Source organism: Eleutherodactylus coqui, chromosome 5 (assembly GCF_035609145.1).
Source record: "Eleutherodactylus coqui strain aEleCoq1 chromosome 5, aEleCoq1.hap1, whole genome shotgun sequence".
Lineage (NCBI taxonomy): Eukaryota > Metazoa > Chordata > Amphibia > Anura > Eleutherodactylidae > Eleutherodactylus > Eleutherodactylus coqui.
Genome location: NC_089841.1, coordinates 46,311,069 through 46,333,225, shown reverse-complemented (window position 1 = coordinate 46,333,225; position 22,157 = coordinate 46,311,069). Strand labels below are relative to the sequence as shown.

Here is a 22,157-nt window from a genome sequence, read left to right as displayed (position 1 = left end):
TTTACTTTATGCAGGCATAAAAAGCATAATTGGCTCATTCACTAATAATTCCGTTTAAATACCGATTGTTTAAGCGTTCTCAGTCACCTATACAGCAAATATGAAAGGATGAATGATTTCTCATTTGAATGAGCCATCGATGTATCTGTCTGAATTAACCGGCTGCAGGAAAGTGAGCAAGGTAACTTTGAGGTCATTCACTCATTCAAACGATAAATCCGCTCATCTAAACAGACCCACAAAGTGTTGCAGCAGTGGTGCCATCGCTCTACCGTTAGTGTTGAATTTAAATCTGTTCTCTATTGCGATTTCCGCTCACGTATATTAAATCGCAGCGTGTTCTATTTTTGTCTGGATTCCGCACAGACAAACCGAAGTCAAAGGAAGCCATCCGACCCACGGCCCACCCGCAAATTTATATTGCGGATAGGTAGCAGATATCTGCGTCATCGCCTAGCAACAGAGCGAGAAAAACAGGGATTAAAAAAAAAAAAAAGATCTGAACTGCGCATGTCTGATGGCAGCTCACCACAGCCATCCGCAATACAAATCAATACAGGTATATGTGGATGCCGGCCAGGGACAGAGACAAATTCCACTGCGGCTCTTGCATACGGAATCCAACCCGTCCGTGTGAGACCGGCCTAAGGATGGGGGGAGTCCGAAACAGATATTGAAGCTGTGGCAACAGTACCTTCTTAACACCGTGGATCCTGCCTATACAAGATGGGTAGGGCAGTCCTACTTCAACAAGTCCCAATGAAGTCGGTGGAAAAATGGTCCGCAATTCCACTTATAAATCGTGTTTATCGCATTTGTTAATTTGATCCTAAGGTAAGGGAGATAATGGGCACAGATGTTAAACCTAAAGGTTAGCTCAATACGCTTTTGGACATGGGAGAGGGTGTTGCAAAATAGAATTTCAGATTTCAACATATTTATTCTAAACCTCAAGGCCTTGCTGAACTTCTCCAAAACTGCCAACAAATAAGGCAAGGAGGTGAGAGGCTTGGTCAACGTCAGGAGGGGGACTAAGTTTAGCATGAGCGTCACCGACAGGGACTCCAGATACAGTTGGGATTCTCATGAATAGCAATAACGAAGGGTTCCATCACAAGCGCAAACAAGGCTGGCGACAGAGGGCACCCCTGGCGAGTGCCCCTCAAGATATCTATTGGGGTTGGCTGAATAGACGAGACTTTAAAAGAACTAATTGCAAGTAGTGCCACAAGAGGCTATCATAAGCCTTCTTAATGTCACATGCAATGACTGACAGCGGTGTGTTCGAGACATTCTCAACCTGGATGAGGTTCAGTATCTTGCCGACATTGTCTGGAACTTGTCTACTGGGTTTAAAACCTGCTTTGTCTCGATGGACCAGGGGGGGCAACAGTCTGTTGAGTCTGCCTGCAATAATAACATTAGCTTTTCAAGTTTGAGAAGTGAAATAGGCCTATAATTAGAGGGTGAGGTCCTTACCAGGTTTGGGAATACTTGTGATGAGATTCTGTAAAAAGTCCTGCAGAATATAATTAAATTAATTAATTAAATGGGGTTTTTAAAAAAATTTTTGTACTGTAAAGCCATCTGGGGCAGGAACTTTGCCCTGCTCAAGGCGTTTAATCATCCAGTCCACGTACTCAATAGTTAAATCAGAATTTAAGCTTCTTACGCGCCAACCAACTAATATCAACTGTGGTGGACTCGGTATCATTGCAAAGTAAATGTTCTTCTTGCTTCCCTGGATAGTGGTGACAAGTTCAAGGTTGGTAAATAGGCCCTCAGTAATCCGCCAGGAAATGGTAACTTGGTGCGTGGGGGTAAATAAAAAAAATCAGAGATTTTTTTCTATCATAATCTGACCAAGCACATATAAAATGATGAAAAAAAGACAGTAGAAGATGAGAGAGAGCGAATTGGTGAGAATCCAGTCTAGCCTGGAGTGGAGAACAATGGCGGTAACCCCTCTTTCAAGGGCTAAATTCCCTCCAAGTATCAACCAGCATAAACATTGGAAAGGCTTTCATAACTCCATTCTGGCGTCTGTCCCTCGGGAACAATGCTGTGGAGGTAGAGTCACTTATAGGACCAGAAGTAAAATTGAAGTCACCACACCAAAGTAATCTAGTATAATGAAGCATGGTGAGAGTGTCGCATAGTATAAAAGATACAGGCAAGTCATTAGGGGCATAGGTGTTTACTGTACAGAAGAATTAAGTATGACAGTATGACTCCGGACATACGAAGGAAAAATGTACTGGGCACAACTACTTATAGAGAGTAGGGGCAGGAGAGCTGAGCCTCTAGCTGAGGGCGGAAATATATCTGGGCTCTTCTGGGACCCCTACAGTGGAATCACATGGCAGTACCTCGTGTAGACACGTATAAGCGGGAGAACAGATCCAGACGTATTTAAGGTATCGTAGAACATTATAACATCATGAGTGTGGAGGTGACCTAGAATGAAGATCAGCCAAAGTCACACATATTAGTCTGACAGCATGGTGCCCACAGCAGTGGTAGTGATCTCAATGAGTAAGACAGAACATAATAAGTAGCTAAGAAGCAAGCGAATACACGGCGCAGCATGCCAGCCCTTGAAGCCATAACTGTTTTACAAAGAGATGTAACATAGATATGCCTGCAGCGCACACCCCTGTGGATAAGAAACCATCAATATATATATATATATACACACAGATGGCAACAAAGATTGTGACATAAATGGGAGATCCTCAGCTGAGGAAGAGGAGAGTCAGTCCAAACTCTTATGAACAAGACCAATAACTGGGATAGTATATGGGGGACTAGAAGACACAATGGCAACACATATGCTCTGATCCATCACTACACGGAATTCCTATAGTATCCAAAGAGAACTTCTTCCTTCTCTACACGGAATTCCTAGGGACAGAGGTGCCGATTCAGCCGGAGCCTAGTCGGGAGTTGGGGAAGGGAAGCTGCGGTCCCTGATGTAGTTGGCATATCCAACACAATATTAGCTGAGCGTAGTTATCTCTTGATCCTCAGACAATGTACGAATGGAATGAACCTGGCCTTTAATCTGAAAAGAAAGCAGTAATGGGAAGCCCCAACGATAGCCAATCTGAGCCCACTGTAAGGCCAGGGTAATTGGGCTCAGCTGTCCTGTGCTTTTCAGTGTAGATAGGGCTAGGTTTGCGAAAAGTTGAACTCCTGATTCAGCCCCTGGTAGTGAAGATGGTTCTCTCCACTGCTAGTAACCTATGTCCCGGGCCTCAGGATAGTGGAAGTTGATGATAGTATTTCTGGGTGAACTTGAGTTAGAGGGTTTGGTCAAGGCTCTATGGATGCGATCCATTCAAAATATCCCAGAATCAGTCTGTGTCAGTAAAGCCTGGAAAATGTTCAGTGCGGCATCCTTAAGGGCAGTGAAGCGCTCGGGTAATCCTTGGATGCACAGATTGGCCCGTCTACACTGATCTTCAAGGTCCTCAAGTTTCAGCTCGAGTTGTTCAATGTTAGAGTCATTATCCTCAATATAAGATCTGTCGGCATCCAATGCATCAACAATTTCGTCAGTCAGACTCAACTTCATCGACTCGCTGAGTGACGTCCTGCTGTTGTTTTGATCTGAGACAGCAAGGTGAAGTTCCTGGTTAAACAGTTACTTAATGTTTTCATATAATTCCTTGGTCTTAAAGCTCTGAGAAGGGAGACTTGTGCTATGTCTCTGTGATGAGAGGCCAAGGATGAAGGGCCTGGATCTTAATCCGCCATATTCGGGAGCAGTTGAGAGCCGAAGATTTTCGGAATCATCTGAGAAGTGCTAGTCGAGGGAGAAGCCTTATGTTCTTTCTCGTATTTAGGCATTGCTAAGAGAGCAGCAAGGAGGTAGGAAAGTCTGCTTGCCTGTGAAATAAATTCTTTTTCAAATATTAGTTACCCATGAGGAGGCGGGGCTTAATGTAAAAACTTATTGCCTCCGTACATGCATCGTCTGTAGTGTAAAGTTCAAAGCATATCCAAATCAACAAGTAGTTGTTATATTGGATAATAGTAATTTATTTAGATGAGCTGGTACTCGCAAGTGACTAATAATACAGGTGCTATGGTATCGGTGCTGTGTCCTTTGTGCAGAAGTTATTCCCTGTGTAGCCACTGGATGGCAGCACAAAGCTGTGGAGAGCTGGGATCATACAGAGGGATACGGACAACAGTAGAATGCACTGGGGCATACCCTAAACAAATACTGTTTATATTAAAGGGCACTTGCCCTTTAATATAATTGTTACAGGACTTCCCAGAGAAGATAAAGGCAGATCCCCACTACGGAGGGGGATGTTAAAAAATTGGGAGCTTGGCTCTTAGGATGGACACTGTCCTGGAAAGCCAAATATAATAGGGGCAGATCCTCAGGGTGAAGATCCTGAAAAATTAAGAGCTCAGCTCTGGTATAGGACGCTGTCCAACTAAAATAGGGAGTGTCTGTTGGTGTTCATGTTCCGTTTTTTAGCTGGGAGAGGAGGGGCTGCCCCTCTGGGTGTGTTAAGGTTACTACAGCCCTGCTTACCAGTGGATCCCTTTCCACCAAGCCTCCATGCTGGATGCTGCAGGATCAACAGCACTGGTGGTGTATCAGATCCCATGGTCTCCAGCCTGGAGCTGCCGATGCAGAAGACCTGTCCTGCAGTCTGCTGTGTGCCATTCGGTGTCACGGCTACGGACAAGTCGGTGTAGGCATTGAAGATACAGCCTATGAGGCTCTTGGAAATGGCTATTACTTGGCTGGTAGCATGAATATCTTTGCTAACAGTTAGATTCAATTCTTGACATGCGCAGTCCAATTTAGATTTACCTCTGCTGTGGGGCTCCATTCAAATTGCATTACAATATTCGCTTGGTACTCACAAAACCGTTCCGTCACGCAGCGTGTTAGCTGACTAATACTGTTTCCACCAAAAGTTAGAAACAGCATATGCAGGGAGGTACTTGTACAACTTATTCTCTCTATCTTTAGTTTCAGCTCTGTATCTCTTCCTCAGAGCTCATCACACAGTAATCCCCTTCACAGCATGGACTGGCACAAAAATGGCAGAATGGGTTAATCCCAGGAGCTCTCTCTCTGACTGCCCTTAGCTCACATGTCACTCTACCCCCTTCCCTGCTGAGGGTCTGCTTGATAACGAAAATCACATCTCATCTGTACAATTTAACCCTCATATCTCTGCATAGCCTGAGCTTATGCAAGGTTCTGCAACTATAAGGCCCCATGCCCACGGCCGCGTTGGACTCCGCCAGTGGAATATAGCAGCAGAGTCCGACACGGTGCCCCGCAAAAACCCCATACTCACCTCTCCGGAAGTATCGCCTAACAGACTGCTTCCATTGACTCCAATGGAAGCCGGACGCGCGTTTTCCCGCGGCAATTTAGAGCATGCTGTGATTTTTTTCACGCTGCAGAATTCCGCAGCGTGAATATTGAAATGCGGAAAGCTATTAGGTTCCATAGAACCTAATAGCTGCAGGATAACGCTGCGAATTTCCGCCGCGTGAAACGCAGCAGAAATCTGTCCGTGGGCATTAGCCCTAAGGCAGTGCAGTGCAAGATGCAAACAATATATATTATGCATTGTGAAAAATATGCTTTATGAAACCACACGACGACTTTGCACTGGGGTGTAACAAGGACTCTGGTTCTGGGACACTACACTGGCACAGACAGAACCAGACGGGGCTGGCACACACCCAGATGCAGGACAGAGCGGAGACAAACTGACATGAAACTGACAGAAAATAAACATAAGAGCAGATGCAGATTTGCAGGAAGCCTCATACAGAACAGAAGGTCAGAAATAGACCCAGGGCAGAGAGGCAGACAGGACCAAGACAAGACAGAACCCAGAGAGCGGGCGGGCAGAGCCGACACAGACAGAAGAATTAATGAAGCTGATTGTCAGGGAGTGACAAACAATAATTCAAAGGCAACCAGGAAGTGCATCAGTTCACCTTAAATAGAGGAGTAATGCCTAATTTAACCCACAGGTGAACTGAGAGGCAGAGACCTGGTTAACCCTGACAATGCTGGTTAACCCTCTCAGCGATGGACAGAAGCAGAAAGGAAGGGCAGAGAACTTACAACGATCCTCTCTACTGGTGGTCTGTCGGGGGGTCCTGAGCCCGGTCACCTTGTGTGCCCTCACACATCCACTGGTCCCAACACCTCCTAACAGTCTGGTCAGACATTCAAATCTACTGGTGGTCTGTCGGGGGTCCTGAGCCCGATCACCTTGTGTGCCCTCACACATCCACTCCTAACAGTCTGGTCAGATGCTCCTCTGTACTGGTGGTCTGTCGGGGGTCCTGAGCCCAGTCACCTTGTGCACCCTCAAACATCGACTGGTCCCAATACCTCCTAACAGTCTGGTCAGACGTTCCTCCCTATTGGTGGTCTGTCGGGAGTCCTAAGCCCGGTGACCTTGTGTGCCCTCACACATCCACTGGTCCCAACACCCCCTAACAGTCTGGTCAGACGTTCCTATCTACTGGTGGTCTGTCGGGGGTCCTTGGCCCGGTCAACTTGTGCACCCTCACACATCGACTGGTCCCAACACCTCCTAACACTCTGGTCAGACGTTCCTATCTACTGGTGGTCTGTCGGTGGTCCTAAGCCCGGTCACCTCGTGCACCCTCACACATCCACTGGTCCCAAAACCTCCTAACAGTCTGTTCAGACGCTACTCCCTACTGGTGGTCTGTTGGGGGTCCTGAGCCCTATCACCTTGTGTGCCCTCACACATCCACTCCTAACAGTCTGGTCAGACACTCCTCCTTACTAGTCGTCTGTCGGGGGTCCTTAGCCCGGTCACCTTGTGCACCCTCACACATCGTCTGGTCCCAACACCTCCTAACAGTCTGGTCAGACGCTCCTCTCTACTGGTGGTCTGTTGGGGGTCCTGAGCCTGGTCACCTTGTGTGCCCTGACACATCCACTGGTTCCAACACTCCCTAATAGTCTGGTCAGACGCTCCTCTCTACTTGTGGTCTGTCGGGGATCTTAAGCCCGGTCACCTTGTGCACCCTCACACATCGACTGGTCCCAACACCTCCTAACAGTCTGGTCAGACGCTCCTATCTACTGGTGGTCTGTGAGGGGTCCGGAGCCCGTTTATCTTGGGTGCCCTTGCACATCAACTGGTCCCAACACCCCCTAAGAGTCTGGTCAGAACAGTCGGTGGGGGACAATTTATCGCTACGACCATCCAGCTTCTCACATCCCAATAATGCGCCCCCTCTCAGACTCTGGTAACGGGGTGTAATCTCTTCTCTGCGTCGTAGAGGTGTCTAGTGGTCAACAAGCTCCACGCAAGCGGAAGAAGAGGTCACTACACACAAGGAGCCTCCAAGAGCCTCTTATAGGGCCTCAGTGACAAGACTGGTCAGCTAATCACCACAACTCTCATCATTTGCATATCTACCTGAGATGGAACTGAGTGCCAAGTTTTGCAGCAAAACCGACCACTTCTTCAAAGGGTGGTATTGTTTTTGACAATGAGTGTACATGAAAAACATGTACATGTCTGGCCACATGGCCGGTGCTTACATACTTATGAAGCATTTTTGTTATTTGCTGTGAAAATACAGAATTACACTATTATTATTATTATTTTCAGGAACACATTTCAGGAGTATTTGCAGCGGCCGGATCATAAACAGGAGTTTGTTTCTCAGTGGCAGACTGACTTCAACTGTTTTGCTGAGGACATGCGGGAAGACGAGGAGACGAAAGCAGAACTGCATCAAAGAGTCGATGTAAGTGATGAGTAGTGATGGTGTTACATGATACCTGGTAAAGACTACAGAGTGGCCCCTATATAATAACACACTAATTAACATGCAATAACTTGGTAACTAATGAAGATTCCAACGCGTATTCACATTACAGCTAAAACAGTTGTAAAAGGCGCTTGTAAACAAAGTGCGTTGAGGTCAATGCACTCCGAGCAATAATGGCAGAAAAGAGCTTGTCGATAGAAAAACGTATTGCCTATGTAAGATTGTCTTCAGTAAGGAACAATATTTCTAAGGTTTGTCGGCAAATGTTGAAGAAATTTGGACCCCCTCCACCATAAAGAAAGACAGGCAGGAAAAACATTGCTGCAACAGTTGTGTAATCGCTGAGATAGAGTCATCTCCTGCAAAATCAGCAGGATCCTGTCAACCACATCGGACAGATGAGGAATAACATTGCAGCATATCCTGGCAGATATGAAGCTTCATCCGTATCACCAACAAAGGTAGAGACTGTGTGCACCCACTAGCCAACGACCATAGACCTCGCTACCTTAAAAAACAAAACTCTTACTCCATTTGTTGCTGAAATTTGTGGGGTAGGCCACAGCTTTATTAAATCTACTAACATTTTATAACTCCAAACTTTAACTTTAATGTCACCATTTACTCTTCCATGCTAGACCAACTTTTCATTTAGTAGTCACAAAGCCATCCTGAGGTGTTTGGAAGCCCCGTACTCTTACGTGCTTGCTAACCAACCTCGGAAAACACCTCAGGCATGGAAGCTTTACGCCTACACACAAGCTGTGACGACTTCCTAACCTCCTACTCCTAGACAGCGATCCTCTCCTAATATTCCTTCACCCTTCCAACCGGCCTGGGTGGGCGGGTTTTTTTCTTTCTTCTCCGCTTCTTTCCCCCTGCTTCTTCCGACGTCTTCCCTCTTCCTCTCGCTCTTCTGGACTCCTCCTCTTCCTGTTACAACTCTTCCTCTCTTCTGCTCGTTCTTCCCTTAACCCCTTGATAGCCCCCAGTCCCTATGCCGCTTCATCATGCACTATGCTACATTCTCCACTGTGTCCACCCACTAGCCAACGACCATAGACCTCGCTACCTTAAAAAACAAAACTCTTACTCCATTTGTTGCTGAAATTTGTGGGGTAGGCCACAGCTTTATTAAATCTACTAACATTTTATAACTCCAAACTTTAACGTCACCATTTACTCTTCCATGCTAGACCAACTTTTCATTTAGTAGTCACAAAGCCATCCTGAGGTGTTTGGAAGCCCCGTACTCTTACGTGCTTGCTAACCAACCTCGGAAAACACCTCAGGCATGGAAGCTTTATGCCATTAGGAATGTGGCATAGCCCTATGCCACAGGCCGCCCAACCCTATAAGCCCTAGCTAGCGCTGCCTCCACTCCATCCTGTATTCCCGATAAGAACATATCTAAACCTACTTCGTTTAGATGAATCCCATTATGCCTAAGAGCTCCCCTCTCCCTATCCTCTAACTCCCAGTGCCTAATAGCAATCCCACCCAGCGACTGTACAAACTGAGACATCTTTAGGTTTATGAGTTTTCTAACGCGCTCGATTGCCTCTGGGTTCCTGGCATCTCTCCAGTAGTGTCTTGCCACGATGTCGGACCACACCAGAATCGATTCGTTGAAACATTCTCTAAAGCGGAGCATGTCCTGCTTCATAAGGACCAATAGCTCCCCCATCTTCGTTTTTCCCAGGTCGTTCCCCCCGGCATGTATTACCAGTATCACCCTTCGGGGGGTCCACCTGCCGATCTGCATCACCTCCTTCAGGAGCCTGGGCCATAACAGTCCTCGAATCCCACGCCAATGCACTCTCATGCCTCGTAATCCGAGATTCTTTCCCATTGGACGAATCATGGCCCGCTTCTCTGCCCAGTGCACGTAGGAGTGCCCGATTATCCAAACCGTCCATTGTTCGCTCGCTGGAACAAAAAGGCTCAACTGCTATACCAATTCTGAAACATATTTTCCACCTAACTTATCCTAACACAAGACTATATATATATATAAACTTTTTTTTAATATATATATATAAATATATTAACTAGTTATGCTTTCTCTATGAACTTTCTGCTGCTTACTACCCTATCTAATAATCAAATTTGGTCTAACATACGACTTATATGTGTTAGACCTCCATCTACCTAGCCTCTTCACTCCTTCCTCTAGCATACCGCAAGAATCCGCCGTCGTGGCCGCCCGTATGCGGAAGGAGTGAGTGCCGAACTCCGACGGGTTTAAGCCTATTTTCTTTAATGATGAACGCAATAACGCCAAAAACTGAAAACGGGTTAGGGGAAGGGGAAAACAAAAATTCGCACTCTCCGGACGTTTCCGCGCCCACGAAAAGGAAGTCATCGAGGTAGTGTATTACCGATGGGATGCCCGTCTCGAATCTTACCATCTATTCAAGAAACGAGCTAAAAACTTTGAAGTAATAACAAGAGATGGAGCAACCCATCGGCAAACACATGTCGAAGAAATATTGGTTGTCCACCATGCATCCCAAAAGGTGGAAGCACTCTCGATGAACCGGCAGCAAGTGGAAAGCGGATTCAATATCCGCCTTAGCCAGCAGGGCCCGCTTTCCAGCGGACCGAACCAGACGGACCGCACTGTCAAACGACGTATTTTTTACCGCGGCTTGCTCTTTTGTTATTCCGTTGTTCACCGATTCGCCGCTTGGGAAGGACAGGTGGTGTATTAAACGGAATTTACTGGATTCCTTCTTGGGAACTAGTCCCAAGGGGGAAACCCGCAAGTTGTGAAACGGAGGGTACGAAAAGGGGCCGGCCATACGGCCCAATTCAACTTTCTTCGTCAGCTTTTCTATAACTAATTCCGTGTTGTCTATTGCCGATTTTAAATTCGTACAAAACATAGCCGCGGGCTGCTCCACAAAGGGGATCCTAAATCCCCTAGTGAAGTCCTCCCTGCTTCCTGGGGTAACGCTCGAGCCAACTGTGCAGATAGCTGCTTATCACCAGGGTTCGCTGAGCTACTGGCAACCCCCGGAGTGGCCGCTCCTCTCTGCTTTCGGAAACAGCGAATTGCTGAGTGCTGGCCACCGCATACCGAGCATTCGTGTCGGAATTTACACATCGCGTAGAATCTACAGTGTCCTTCATTGTATAACCAGCACGATTCATTTGGCCGAGACGGGGCCGCTGACGGCTGTTGGGCAGCCGCAGCAGCTCCCCCCTGGAAAGGACTGCTTTTGGGGGCGTTGAGACAGTATCAGTTGTATCCAAACGTCTGTCGCTTTGGACGCCCAGCTGATTTGCCCCATGCCCAATACCCGACACCTAAAGTCCTCATCATACCTCCACCACGCCGACCAGCCGTGCAGTTTATACGCACTGTATATGGTATTCACATATACCATCAGCTCCGGACCCTTACTAGGGTTGTGCTGACATGAAACATGCGCTAACACCAAGAACGCCTGAAGCAGATTCCCAAAGGTCTTGGCTATTTTCGGCTTCTTTTCTGCCCCGCGTTCGTACGTGCGTTCCTTGTCCACAGTTATATGGTCGGCTGATAGTAGCAACCAGATATCAATATACAAGCCTTTCTTGATCTTTTCTACCGTATCCCCTAATAAACCAACCCCTGACAGGGGCACAACAATGACTCAGCAAACTTTAGACCGTCATTATGCTCTACCTACATTTCTTTACCGGCCCCGGACGGACTGTTCCCGTGAGTGCCTCTGCCTCCTACAGCGCTGTTGCCCCTCGCTGACGGAAGACGCTGGTGAAAAAGACGCCTGACGACAATGGGTGGGGAGACAAGGTCTAGCGTTGCGCCTGCTCTCCGAGCCACTACCCCTCTGCGCTGGTGACCTCTCCGACTTCCAGAAACCACGCGCCGACTGCGATGCTCAGCGCCCTGACTGGCCTAGCCTGAGTGATGCACCCGCTGCTCCCCGTTCGTCGCCCGTCTGTGAACGCCTGTCTGCCGTGCGTGCACCTGACTGGCCGCTTGGGCTATGCCAGACGCGGCCCGCCTCTTCTATGCCCCTGGCCGCTCGCGTATAGTCCCCGCGACGCCTGTAGACGTGACGCCTCGACGATTGTCTGCTTCCCTTCGGAACGTGGGGATTGTGGGGTTATGGCTCCCCTCCCGCCGCTAGAGGGGCTTTTGTATAACAGGTGCTGCTCCTCCCTTCTCTGGCTATACGCTGTGGCGAGTGGGGTGTGAAGGATATCTGGCCCCTCGCTATCCCCTGAGCTGAAAAGGGGGCTACTATTACCCCCAACTACGTTGCGGTTTACCCCCCTTGGCCCTGTATCCCGGTTGACATGCCCCACCTCTTCTCCCCCCCCCCCTCTGCTCTCCCCTGACTCTCCCATCCTGCCTCCGCTCCGTTCCTGCGTTGGGCCGAGCCGCGTACTAGCCAACGGCGTTGCCCTCATATATGCTGCCTGTGCTGCTTGGATATGCGGCCGCGCTGCGCCTTCCGGCGCCGCTGTGATGATGCTCCTCACGGCGCGTACCGGCGGCACCCCCTTGCGATGCCGCGTGACGCCTGCCGGCTCCACCTTGTAGGGCTGCGTGACGCCCATCACCGCCATCTTGCGTCACCGCTATCTTGTGGATTTTCGCACCGCGTGCCGGCGCCGCCATCTTGGCCCTCTCCCCGCTGCCAATGCTCACCTGATCCTGCTGAGCGCCGACCCGCTGAAGGATCTCTTCTCGCTGCCGCTCCTGCATCGCTTTGCTGTGGTGGTGAGTAGCTCGCCTGTGCTTTTGCGGTTCCTCTCTTGGGTCCTTCGCCTGCCGGCGGTCCTCTTCGGCCCCGTACCTTGCGCCGCTGCTGCTCCTCGAGGTGCGGCCCCCTGCCGCTCTTCCGTTCCGGGGCTGCTTCTCCTGGTTCCCCACTTCGCCACCGGGCTGGGGCTGAGACACGCCGGGGGATTCTTACTCCTCTTGGGTCTTCCTCTTGAGTCGTCTTCTTCGGGCGCCTTCTGGGGCTGCGGTGTGGCCGGCTGCTGTTTCTCACTCGCTCTTCCTGGCAGACCTGTCGCTGGTGCTGGGGGGGAACTCTGCACGCTTCCAGGAGCTGCTCCAGCCATCCGGTCCCGTCCTGGACGACCGCTTCTCGGATCTTCCTCCGAAGGATCGGAAGAAAGAAGGATGGAGAAGCTTCAGAGTACTTTCCTACCACTTCTTCTCCTCAGACTTGTTCGCTTTTCTTCTTTCTTCTCCGCTTCTTTCCCCCTGCTTCTTCCGACGTCTTCCCTCTTCCTCTCGCTCTTCTGGACTCCTCCTCTTCCTGTTACAACTCCTCCTCTCTTCTGCTCGTTCTTCCCTTAACCCCTTGTTAGCCCCCAGTCCCTATGCCGCTTCATTATGCACTATGCTGCATTCCCCGATCCTGATTGACGTTTGCTGAGAAGTTTCTAAATTTATTACAGGCCAATCTGACGCAGATGGAGAGGATTAGGAAAAAGTTAATTTGTCAGGATAAGTTAACCGTCATTACTGTGTTTATCGGCGCACGGAAAATCTTTTGATCCAAACTGAGCATGACAGCCAAAGCCCAAGTGTGATGATTAGGGGGCAAGGTGGCTTATGATGGTTTGAACTGGCCCTTCTTTTTGACAAAGAGCTCACAGCAGAAACCCACCTGGAGCTGCTGCAGTATACTATGTGCCCATTTCTTATTGACCCCTACAACATCGGCGAACTGTGGTGACAGCAAGAAGGTGTGCCGCCATACTATGCTACGGTGGTCCATAATTGGCTCAACAGCATGTGCTGGATCAAACAGAGAGATCCCATAGAGTGGCCTCCTCGGTCCCCGGACTTCACACCCCCAGATTTTTTTTCTGTGGGCTTAACTGAAAGACTTAGGCCGGCTGCACACAAGCGTGATGGGCTCCGCCGCGGAATATTCCGCGGCGAAACCCGTCACGGCGCCCCCAGAGCCCCTATACTTACCAGCGGATCCGGCGTTTTCGCTCCCGCATGACGCTTCCCCCGCCGCCGCGTCACATGACACGCCCACCGTGTCAAATGACGCGGCGGCGGTAGGCGGGAAAGCATTTTCACGCTATCTTCCGCTGTGTTACAGCGGGAGATAGCTTGAACGGACGGCTTGCATTGACTGCAATGGAAGCTGTCAGCGCGTACACCCGCGGCAAATAGAGCATGCCGCGGGTGAGGACGGGAGATTTCACGGCGCGGAATTCCACACCGTGTGCCCTGAGCTATTAGGTTCAATAGAACCTAATAGCTGCGGGCAACGCAGCGGATTTTCGCCGCGAATTACGCGGCGGAAATCCGTTCGTGGGAAGGAGGCCAAAGTGTACTGCCACATAGGCCTCATGCCCACGGCCGGGTCGGATTCCAACTGCGAAATATTGCAGTGGAATCAGACCCGGTGCCCCCCAGAAACACCATACTCACCTCTTCAGATCCGCCACGAGTGTCCTGCCTGGCAGTGCAGCGCATGACCTTCGGCACTGGGCTGTGATGCAGATTCTCGCGGTACTTCTGCTGTGCTCGCTGCAGAAGTATCGCGGGACGGATGGCTTCCATTGACTTAAGGGTAATTCCATGACTTTAAGGGGAATCTATCAGTTCCTATTAGTCCCATAAACTGAAGTTATGGGCTTATACGAGCCGGGGATGTGACTCACATAGAGCGCTAAACTTCCCTGCCGATCCGCCTCTGTGCGCTCTGACAGGTGCCGCTACTGCATGCCTTCCACAAACTATACTTAGTCCTCTTATTATAGTTAAGGAGGTTGTATCAGGATCGCAAGTTATGCCCTATCCACAAGATAGGGGATAACTTGCTGATCGTCGGTGGTCTCATGTCTACCATCCTCTTCGCTGCAGTCTTACTGCACCCCTCCCCCCCGCAGTGAGGAGGAAACCGAATAGAACACTGGTCACGTAAGCACACTGCAGCTGTATACACTTTCAATGGGAATGCCAGAGATGGCCAAGTGGCAAGTGCTCGAGTATTTCCGTCAGCCCCATTGAATGGAGCAGCGACCTTGCATGCTCAGCTAGTGCTTCATTCATTCTGACATCACTGTGGGGGTAGAGACTATCCCACAGTGACAGGTGCATGGGAACAGAGGACGCCTTTCTTTAAGATTGGCACAGGTCTCAGCTGTGAGACTCCCACCAATCTGCACATTTTCCCTTATCCTGTAGAGAGGAGATAACTTGTAATCCTGGTACAACCCCTTTAAATGATAACACTCTGTGTGTAGCCACCACTAGGGGGAGCTCAGGAAACTAATGTATACACACTGTACTCTATAATAACACAGTATACAGTAATCTCCTGTATAATCATAGTTACATGATAACATTCTACTACCTGCAGCCACCACTAGGGGGAGCTCAGGAGACTACTGTATACACACTGTACTCTTTAATAACACAGTAATATCCTGTATAATCATAGTTACATGATAACATTCTACTACCTGCAGACACCACTAGGGGGAACTCAGGAGATTACTGTATATACATTGTACTGTATAATAACACAGTATACAGTAATCTGTGTTGTCATACAGTTACATGATAACATTCTACTGCCTGCAGCCACCACTAGGGGGAGCTGAGGTGATTGCTGTATATACATTGTACTCTATGATAACACAGTATACAGTAATCTCCTGTATAGTCATAGAGTTACATTATAACATTCTACTACCTGCAGCCACCACTAGGAGGAGCTCAGGAGATTACTGTATATACATTGTACTCTATGATAACACAGTATACAGGAATCCCCTGTTTAGTCATAGTTACATAATAACATTCTTTCTGCCTGCAATCACCTCCAGAGGTGCAACCTGAAGCCTCTGGGCCCCTGTGCAAAATCTGTAACAGAGCCCCCAACTATAATGCTTTATTTACAGTACTGTGCTCCCTATATGGAGAAGAGGGGTCTTATGGCCCCCCTAAGGTTCCTGGGCTTGGGTACAGCCGCATTCTCTGCATCCCCTATAGCTACGGCCCTCTACTACAATGTATATACAGTATAGCATAATCTCTTGAGCTCCCCCTAGTGGTGGCTGCAGACAGGCAGAATGTAACCATGTAATTCTATATTCTGTTTATATTTCACAATAGTACATTTTTTTCTCTTTTTGATGAATAATTTTGTTACTTTTTGCTTTTTAAAGGATTTAAGAGATTGTCTCTGGGACATCTGTGACAAAAAGAAGGAGGAAGCCGAGCAGGAACGCGCCGAGGTTAAGAGTAATGGATGGCTGGAAGACCATGTGGGAATACTCATGAACCATTTCTTTTCTTTGATGCAGGTATTTCAATGGAAAAACAAACTTACAGATTTTCTTAAAATGAACCGGTCAGCATGATTAGACCCAACCCTAACAGCAGGTATATACCTGGATAGTGTGCTAGTAGGAATTCCCCCTACATGCCCAATTGCTTGGACTGGTGCCCTTAAACCTCATTAACCCCTTCCCTCTCCAGGACGTACATTTACGTCCTGGAGTGTCGGGGTATGTATGAAGAGAGATTGCGGCTATTAACCCTTTAAATGCCGCTGTCAATTCTGACAGCGGCATTTAAATCTCCCGAACGATATTCGGGGGTCCTGTACGGCCTCCTCTGCGTAAGATTGTAGGGAGCCGTACAGGTGTCATGGCAACCAGGGGCCTTCTGAAAGGCCCCAGGGCTGCCTTAGCAGACTGCCTATCAAGCCGTCCCCGTGGGGTGGCTTGATAGACTGCCTGTCAAATCGCAGTATGACTTAATGCTATAGCATTACGTCACGCTGCAGGAGCAATCAAAGCATCGCTAGTTGTGGTCCCCCAGAGGGGGCTTAAAAAAAAAAGTGAAGATAAGATCAATAGTTTTTTTAATTGTAAAAAAAAAAAAGTAATAAAAGTTTAAATCACCCCCCTTTTGCCATGACTCTAATAAAATAATCTAAATCATACGAGAAAAATACATATTAGGTATCGCCGCATCCGTAAAAGTCTGATCTATCAAAGTGGCCCATTATTTACCCCGCACGGTGAACGTCGTCTTAAATAAAAGAAAGCACGTCAGAAATGCACTTTTTTCAGCCACCCTGCCTCCCAGGAAAAATGCAATAAAAAGCAATCAAAAAGTCATTTGTATTCAAAACATAAACTACAGGACATCTCGCAAAAAATGAGCCCTTGCACATCTACGACGATGAAAAAATAAAAAAGTTATTGCGCGCAGAAGATGGCTGCAGAAAATAATTTTAAAAAATTAAATGTCTTTGAAAAAAAATACAAGTAGTACAGCAAAAAAAAACTATACAAGTTTGGTATCGTAGTAATCGTACTATCCCATAGAATAAAGATATCATGTCGTCTTTGTTGCAGTTTGTACGCCGGAAAAACAAGACGCACTGAAAGATGGCGGAATGTCGGTTTTTTTTTTCATTTTACTCCACTTAGAATTTTGTAAAAGTTTTTCAGTCCATTATATGGTACTTTAAATAGCACCATTGAAAAACACAACTCGTCCTGCAAAAAACAACAAGCCCTCAAACAGCGACGCCGATGGATAAATAGAGGAGTTACGATTTTTTAAAAGGAGAGAGGGAAAACCGAGAATGGAAAAAAAGGGGGCCACGTCATTAAGGGGTTAAAGGAAGTCCATTATCTTAATTTTTGGCTAGTAATATAATATACTTATATATGTGCGACAACTTGAGGAATCCATTTGGACCTTTACCTTCTTCCAAACGTGCTCCCATCGAGAGATAGTTTGCACGCCATATGCTAATTAGCAGCAGACTCTCTGATGAGCTCTCCACCTCTTCCAGTGGTCTGGGCTTTCTTCCTGCCTCTTAAATTAAAAACCCCTGCCCTCTCTCAAGTAACGTATGCCGACAGGCTATAACAACCTTATATTGTGTCCTAAAATGTCACTTTCAATGAAAATTAATAAAAATTCACATTATGGTTCAAGAAGTTTTTATTCAGAATCTCACACCACAAAAAAATTCAATAACAATATGCAACCCTCTATATAACCAGTAAGAAAATATTCAGCATGCTAAGATGAGGAAATGGTAGTGAAATACCGGTACATTTAACAAAATAACATAAAACAAGTCAACACTAATAGATTAGTAGAGTTGATCAGAAAGAGAGAGAATGATGGTGTCTCCGATGGTGGCTAGGCCAGTGACACAACCGTTTCAGAGTATAATTCAAGATGGAAGGGTACCATTAGATAGCCAGGTTGAAAAAGCAGGTGAGTCCTCAAAGACATCTGGAGGAGGGCAGGGGATTCTCGAGAATTCAGGGGGTTTAGGAGGGTCGCAGTGTGGGACAGACAACTCTTAGGAGCACAGAAGGCTCTTTATAGGGGTCTGGAGGAGATTAGAGGGGGACAGAAGGATCTGAAGGAGACAATGGAGTCTAGAGAGAGGAAAATGGGGATGAAGGGAGACAGAGGGGCACATAGGAGACTGGAGGGGGACAGTGGGATCTGGAGGGGTGCAGAGGTGTTTGGAGGGGAACAGCAGGGTAGTAGGATAAGAAGAGTCTGGATGGGGATGTAGGGGGAAGAAGAGTCTGGATGGGGACGTAGGGGGAAGAAGAGTCTGGATGGGGATGTAGGGGGAAGAAGAGTCTGGATGGGGACGTAAGGGGAAGAAGAGTCTGGATGGGGACGTAGGGGGAAGAAGAGTCTGCATGGGGACGTAGAGGGAAGAAGAGTCTGGATGGGGACGTAGGGGGAAGAAGAGTCTGGATGGGGACATAGGGGGAAGAAGAGTCTGGATGGGGACGTAGGGGGAAGAAGAGTCTGGATGGGGACGTAGGGGGAAGAAGAGTCTGGATGGGGACGTAGGGGGAAAAAGAGTCTGGATGGGGACGTAGGGGGAAGAAGAGTCTGGATGGGGACGTAGGGGGAAGAAGAGTCTGGATGGGGACGTAGGGGGAAGAAGAGTCTGGATGGGGACGTAGGGGAAAGAAGAGTCTGGATGGGGACGTAGGGGGAAGAAGAGTCTGGATGGGGACGTAGGGGGAAGAAGAGTCTGGATGGGGACGTAGGGGGAAGAAGAGTCTGGATGGGGACGTAGGGGAAAGAAGAGTCTGGATGGGGACGTAGGGGGAAGAAGAGTCTGGATGGGTACGTAGGGGGAAAAAGAGTCTGGATGGGGACGTAGGGGGAGGAAGAGTCTGGATGGGGACGTAGGGGAAAGAAGAGTCTCGATGGGGACGTAGGGGGAAGAAGAGTCTGGATGGGGACGTAGGGGGAAAAAGAGTCTGGATGGGGACGTAGGGGGAAGAAGAGTCTGGATGGGGACGTAGGGGGAAGAAGAGTCTGGATGGGGACGTAGGGGAAAGAAGAGTCTGGATGGGGACGTAGGGGAAAGAAGAGTCTGGATGGGGACGTAGGGGGAAGAAGAGTCTGGATGGGGACGTAGGGGGAAGAAGAGTCTGGATGGGGACGTAGGGGGAAGAAGAGTCTGGATGGGGACGTAGGGGAAAGAAGAGTCTGGATGGGGACGTAGGGGGAAGAAGAGTCTGGATGGGGACGTAGGGGGAAGAAGAGTCTGGATGGGGACGTAGGGGGAAGAAGAGTCTGGATGGGGACGTAGGGGAAAGAAGAGTCTGGATGGGGACGTAGGGGGAAGAAGAGTCTGGATGGGGACGTAGGGGGAAAAAGAGTCTGGATGGGGACGTAGGGGGAAGAAGAGTCTGGATGGGGACGTAGGGGGAAGAAGAGTCTGGATGGGGACGTAGGGGGAAGAAGAGTCTGGATGGGGACGTAGGGGGAAGAAGAGTCTGGATGGGGACGTAGGGGAAAAAGAGTCTGGATGGGGACGTAGGGGGAAGAAGAGTCTGGATGGGGGACGGAGGGCAAGAAGAGTGTGGATGGGGGACAGAGGGCAAGAAGAGTGTGAATGGGGACAGAGGGCTAGAAGAGTGTGGATGGGGACAGAGGGCTAGAAGAGTGTGGATGGGGACAGAGGGCTAGAAGAGTGTGGATGGGGGACAGAGGGCAAGAAGAGTGTGGATGGGGACAGAGGGCTAGAAGAGTGTGGATGGGGGACAGAGGGCAAGAAGAGTGTGAATGGGGACAGAGGGCTAGAAGAGTGTGGATGGGGACAGAGGGCTAGAAGAGTGTGGATGGGGGACAGAGGGCAAGAAGAGTGTGGATGGGGACAGAGGGCTAGAAGAGTGTGGATGGGGACAGAGGGCTAGAAGAGTGTGGATGGGGACAGAGGGCTAGAAGAGTGTGGATGGGGACAGAGGGCTAGAAGAGTGTGGATGGGGACAGAGGGCTAGAAGAGTGTGGATGGGGACAGAGGGCTAGAAGAGTGTGGATGGGGACAGAGGGCTAGAAGAGTGTGGATGGGGACAGAGGGACAGAAGAGTCTAGAGGGGTGCAGAGTTTTGAGGGAAACAGAGGTGTCTTGCAGCAGCTTTCTCCCTTCTCTGCATTCAGAGAACACTTGTGCACTCAGCTGAGTATGCATATGTATGAGTCAGTCAGGAAAAACAGCTGAGCATTTTGCTAACTGAAATTTATGAGCAGTCTTAGTCATTTTGGGAAGTGGGCCCCCACCAGATTTTATTGCCCACCAACCACCTAGTGCGATCTGGTTTTGACACCTAATTTTGGAAGCTAAATTATTAGCATACAACACATATGAACTGCCCAGATCAGCTCAGTGTTCCCTCTGGTGTGAGCCCAGGTGGTGCAGGTAGAAGATGAGATCAGTAGCAGTAACTGTATTCTGCATCTCTCCTCCGCCTCTCATCACTGGGATTGTGGTTTCTACACAGTTCCCAGGCTCAGGCTTTGCTGGTTTAGTCAGCTGTTCATTCAGTTCCACTGCTGGTGCAATAAATCTCAATGGCAGCTGCTGCTGCTGCCCGCTGAGGTTATACCACCCGCACCCTGCCCACTAGTATACACATAGAAGTTAAAGGGTTTTCCGATCACTTAAAATTACTTTACAACCGCTCTGTCCTTCCTGGTTGCTGCTGACCAGGACATGTGACTGCTGCAGCCAATCACTGGCCATAGCATGACCTTCTATAGCAGTGATGGCGAACCTTTTAGAGACCGAGTGCCCAAACTGCAACCAAAACCCCATTTATTTATCAAAAAGTGCCAACACCTGAGGGGGCAGGGCTTATCACGACGTATGATTTTACCCCTGTCGTTCTAAAAAGAAAAAGGTCGCTTCAAAATAGACAGCGTGCAAATTTTGACTGCTTTTTGAATGCAGAAATACTGCAGAATGTACTCAGCAGAAATTCTGTCGCAAATTCTGGAGTATTTCCGCATCCAAAAAGCAGTCAAAATTTGCACGCTGTCTATTTTGAAACAGCCCCGCCCATTTCTGCCGCATGTAAACATACCCCAGCGATAATATTGACATTCCCCACAGCGGCCCCCGCAGTAATAGTGACATCCCCACAGTGGCCCGTATTATAATAGTGACATTCCACAGCGGCCCCCAGTAGTAATTTTGCCCCCCACAGCGGCCCCCATCAGTGACAGTGCCCCCCTGAGACCCATATACTTACCCCCTCCTCCTTGTGGAAGCTCCACTGTTCCTCTGCCCGGCGCGCCTCCAGCAGCGCTGATCGCAGGTGCATACTGAGACGTCAGTGTGTTGCCGGATGCCTCCTCCCCCTGCTCTCGCGGAACCTAAGAGGAGATGTTAGGGAAGGGGGAGGCTGAAATCAGCGCCGCTAGCAGCGCAGTGAGTGAATACCATCAGGGAAGCCGCGGCCCTTGCCGGTATTCACTACTACCATGGTGAGGGGCTGGTGGCGCGTGCCAGCAGGGTGGGCACTGCGTGCCGCTTATGGCACGTGTGCCATGGGTTCACCACCACTGTTCTATAGCCATTGATTGGCAGCAGTAGTCACATGACCTAGTCAGCAGCAACCAAGAAGGACAGAGTGGTTGTAAAACAATTTTAAGTAGTGGGAAAATCCCTTTACTATTAATTAAGCTTACATGGCATCCTGGACAAGCATTATTTGGCCGAGTGAATTTTTCCTGCTTATTAGTGAAGCGTTTGTGCAAGCACATTGATCTTATTGGGCTCCTGCCTGCACAAGTGCGCAGGATATAGACCATGTCACATATATTTTTTGCACAACCAAAATGCGTGCGCAAAAAATCCTAACATGTGAATGATCGTATTGAAATCAATGGGTTCTATTCACTACGTATTGCGCAGGAAAACTTTGCATGCGCAAATACGGCTGTGTGAATCCAACCTGAGCTAGAATGTTTCAGGAAGACCACAAAGGGTCACTTTTAACCCCTTATTGATGCGGCCTATTTTGGCCATAAGGATGTGACAATTTTTGGA

General features: G+C 48.7%; 1 protein-coding gene across 5 annotated transcripts in view; it reads left to right on the top strand.

Moving 5' to 3' along the window:
- Positions 1 to 22,157, top strand: part of SPEF2 (sperm flagellar 2) — a 172,210-nt gene that overhangs the window by 107,775 nt on the left and 42,278 nt on the right. For all 5 annotated transcript variants that reach the window (XM_066602444.1, XM_066602443.1, XM_066602442.1 and 2 more), the window contains exons 23-24: positions 7,653 to 7,791; positions 15,982 to 16,119. In XM_066602444.1, coding sequence (XP_066458541.1) covers positions 7,653 to 7,791; positions 15,982 to 16,119 — 277 coding nt within the window. The remainder of the gene's footprint in view (positions 1 to 7,652; positions 7,792 to 15,981; positions 16,120 to 22,157) is intronic.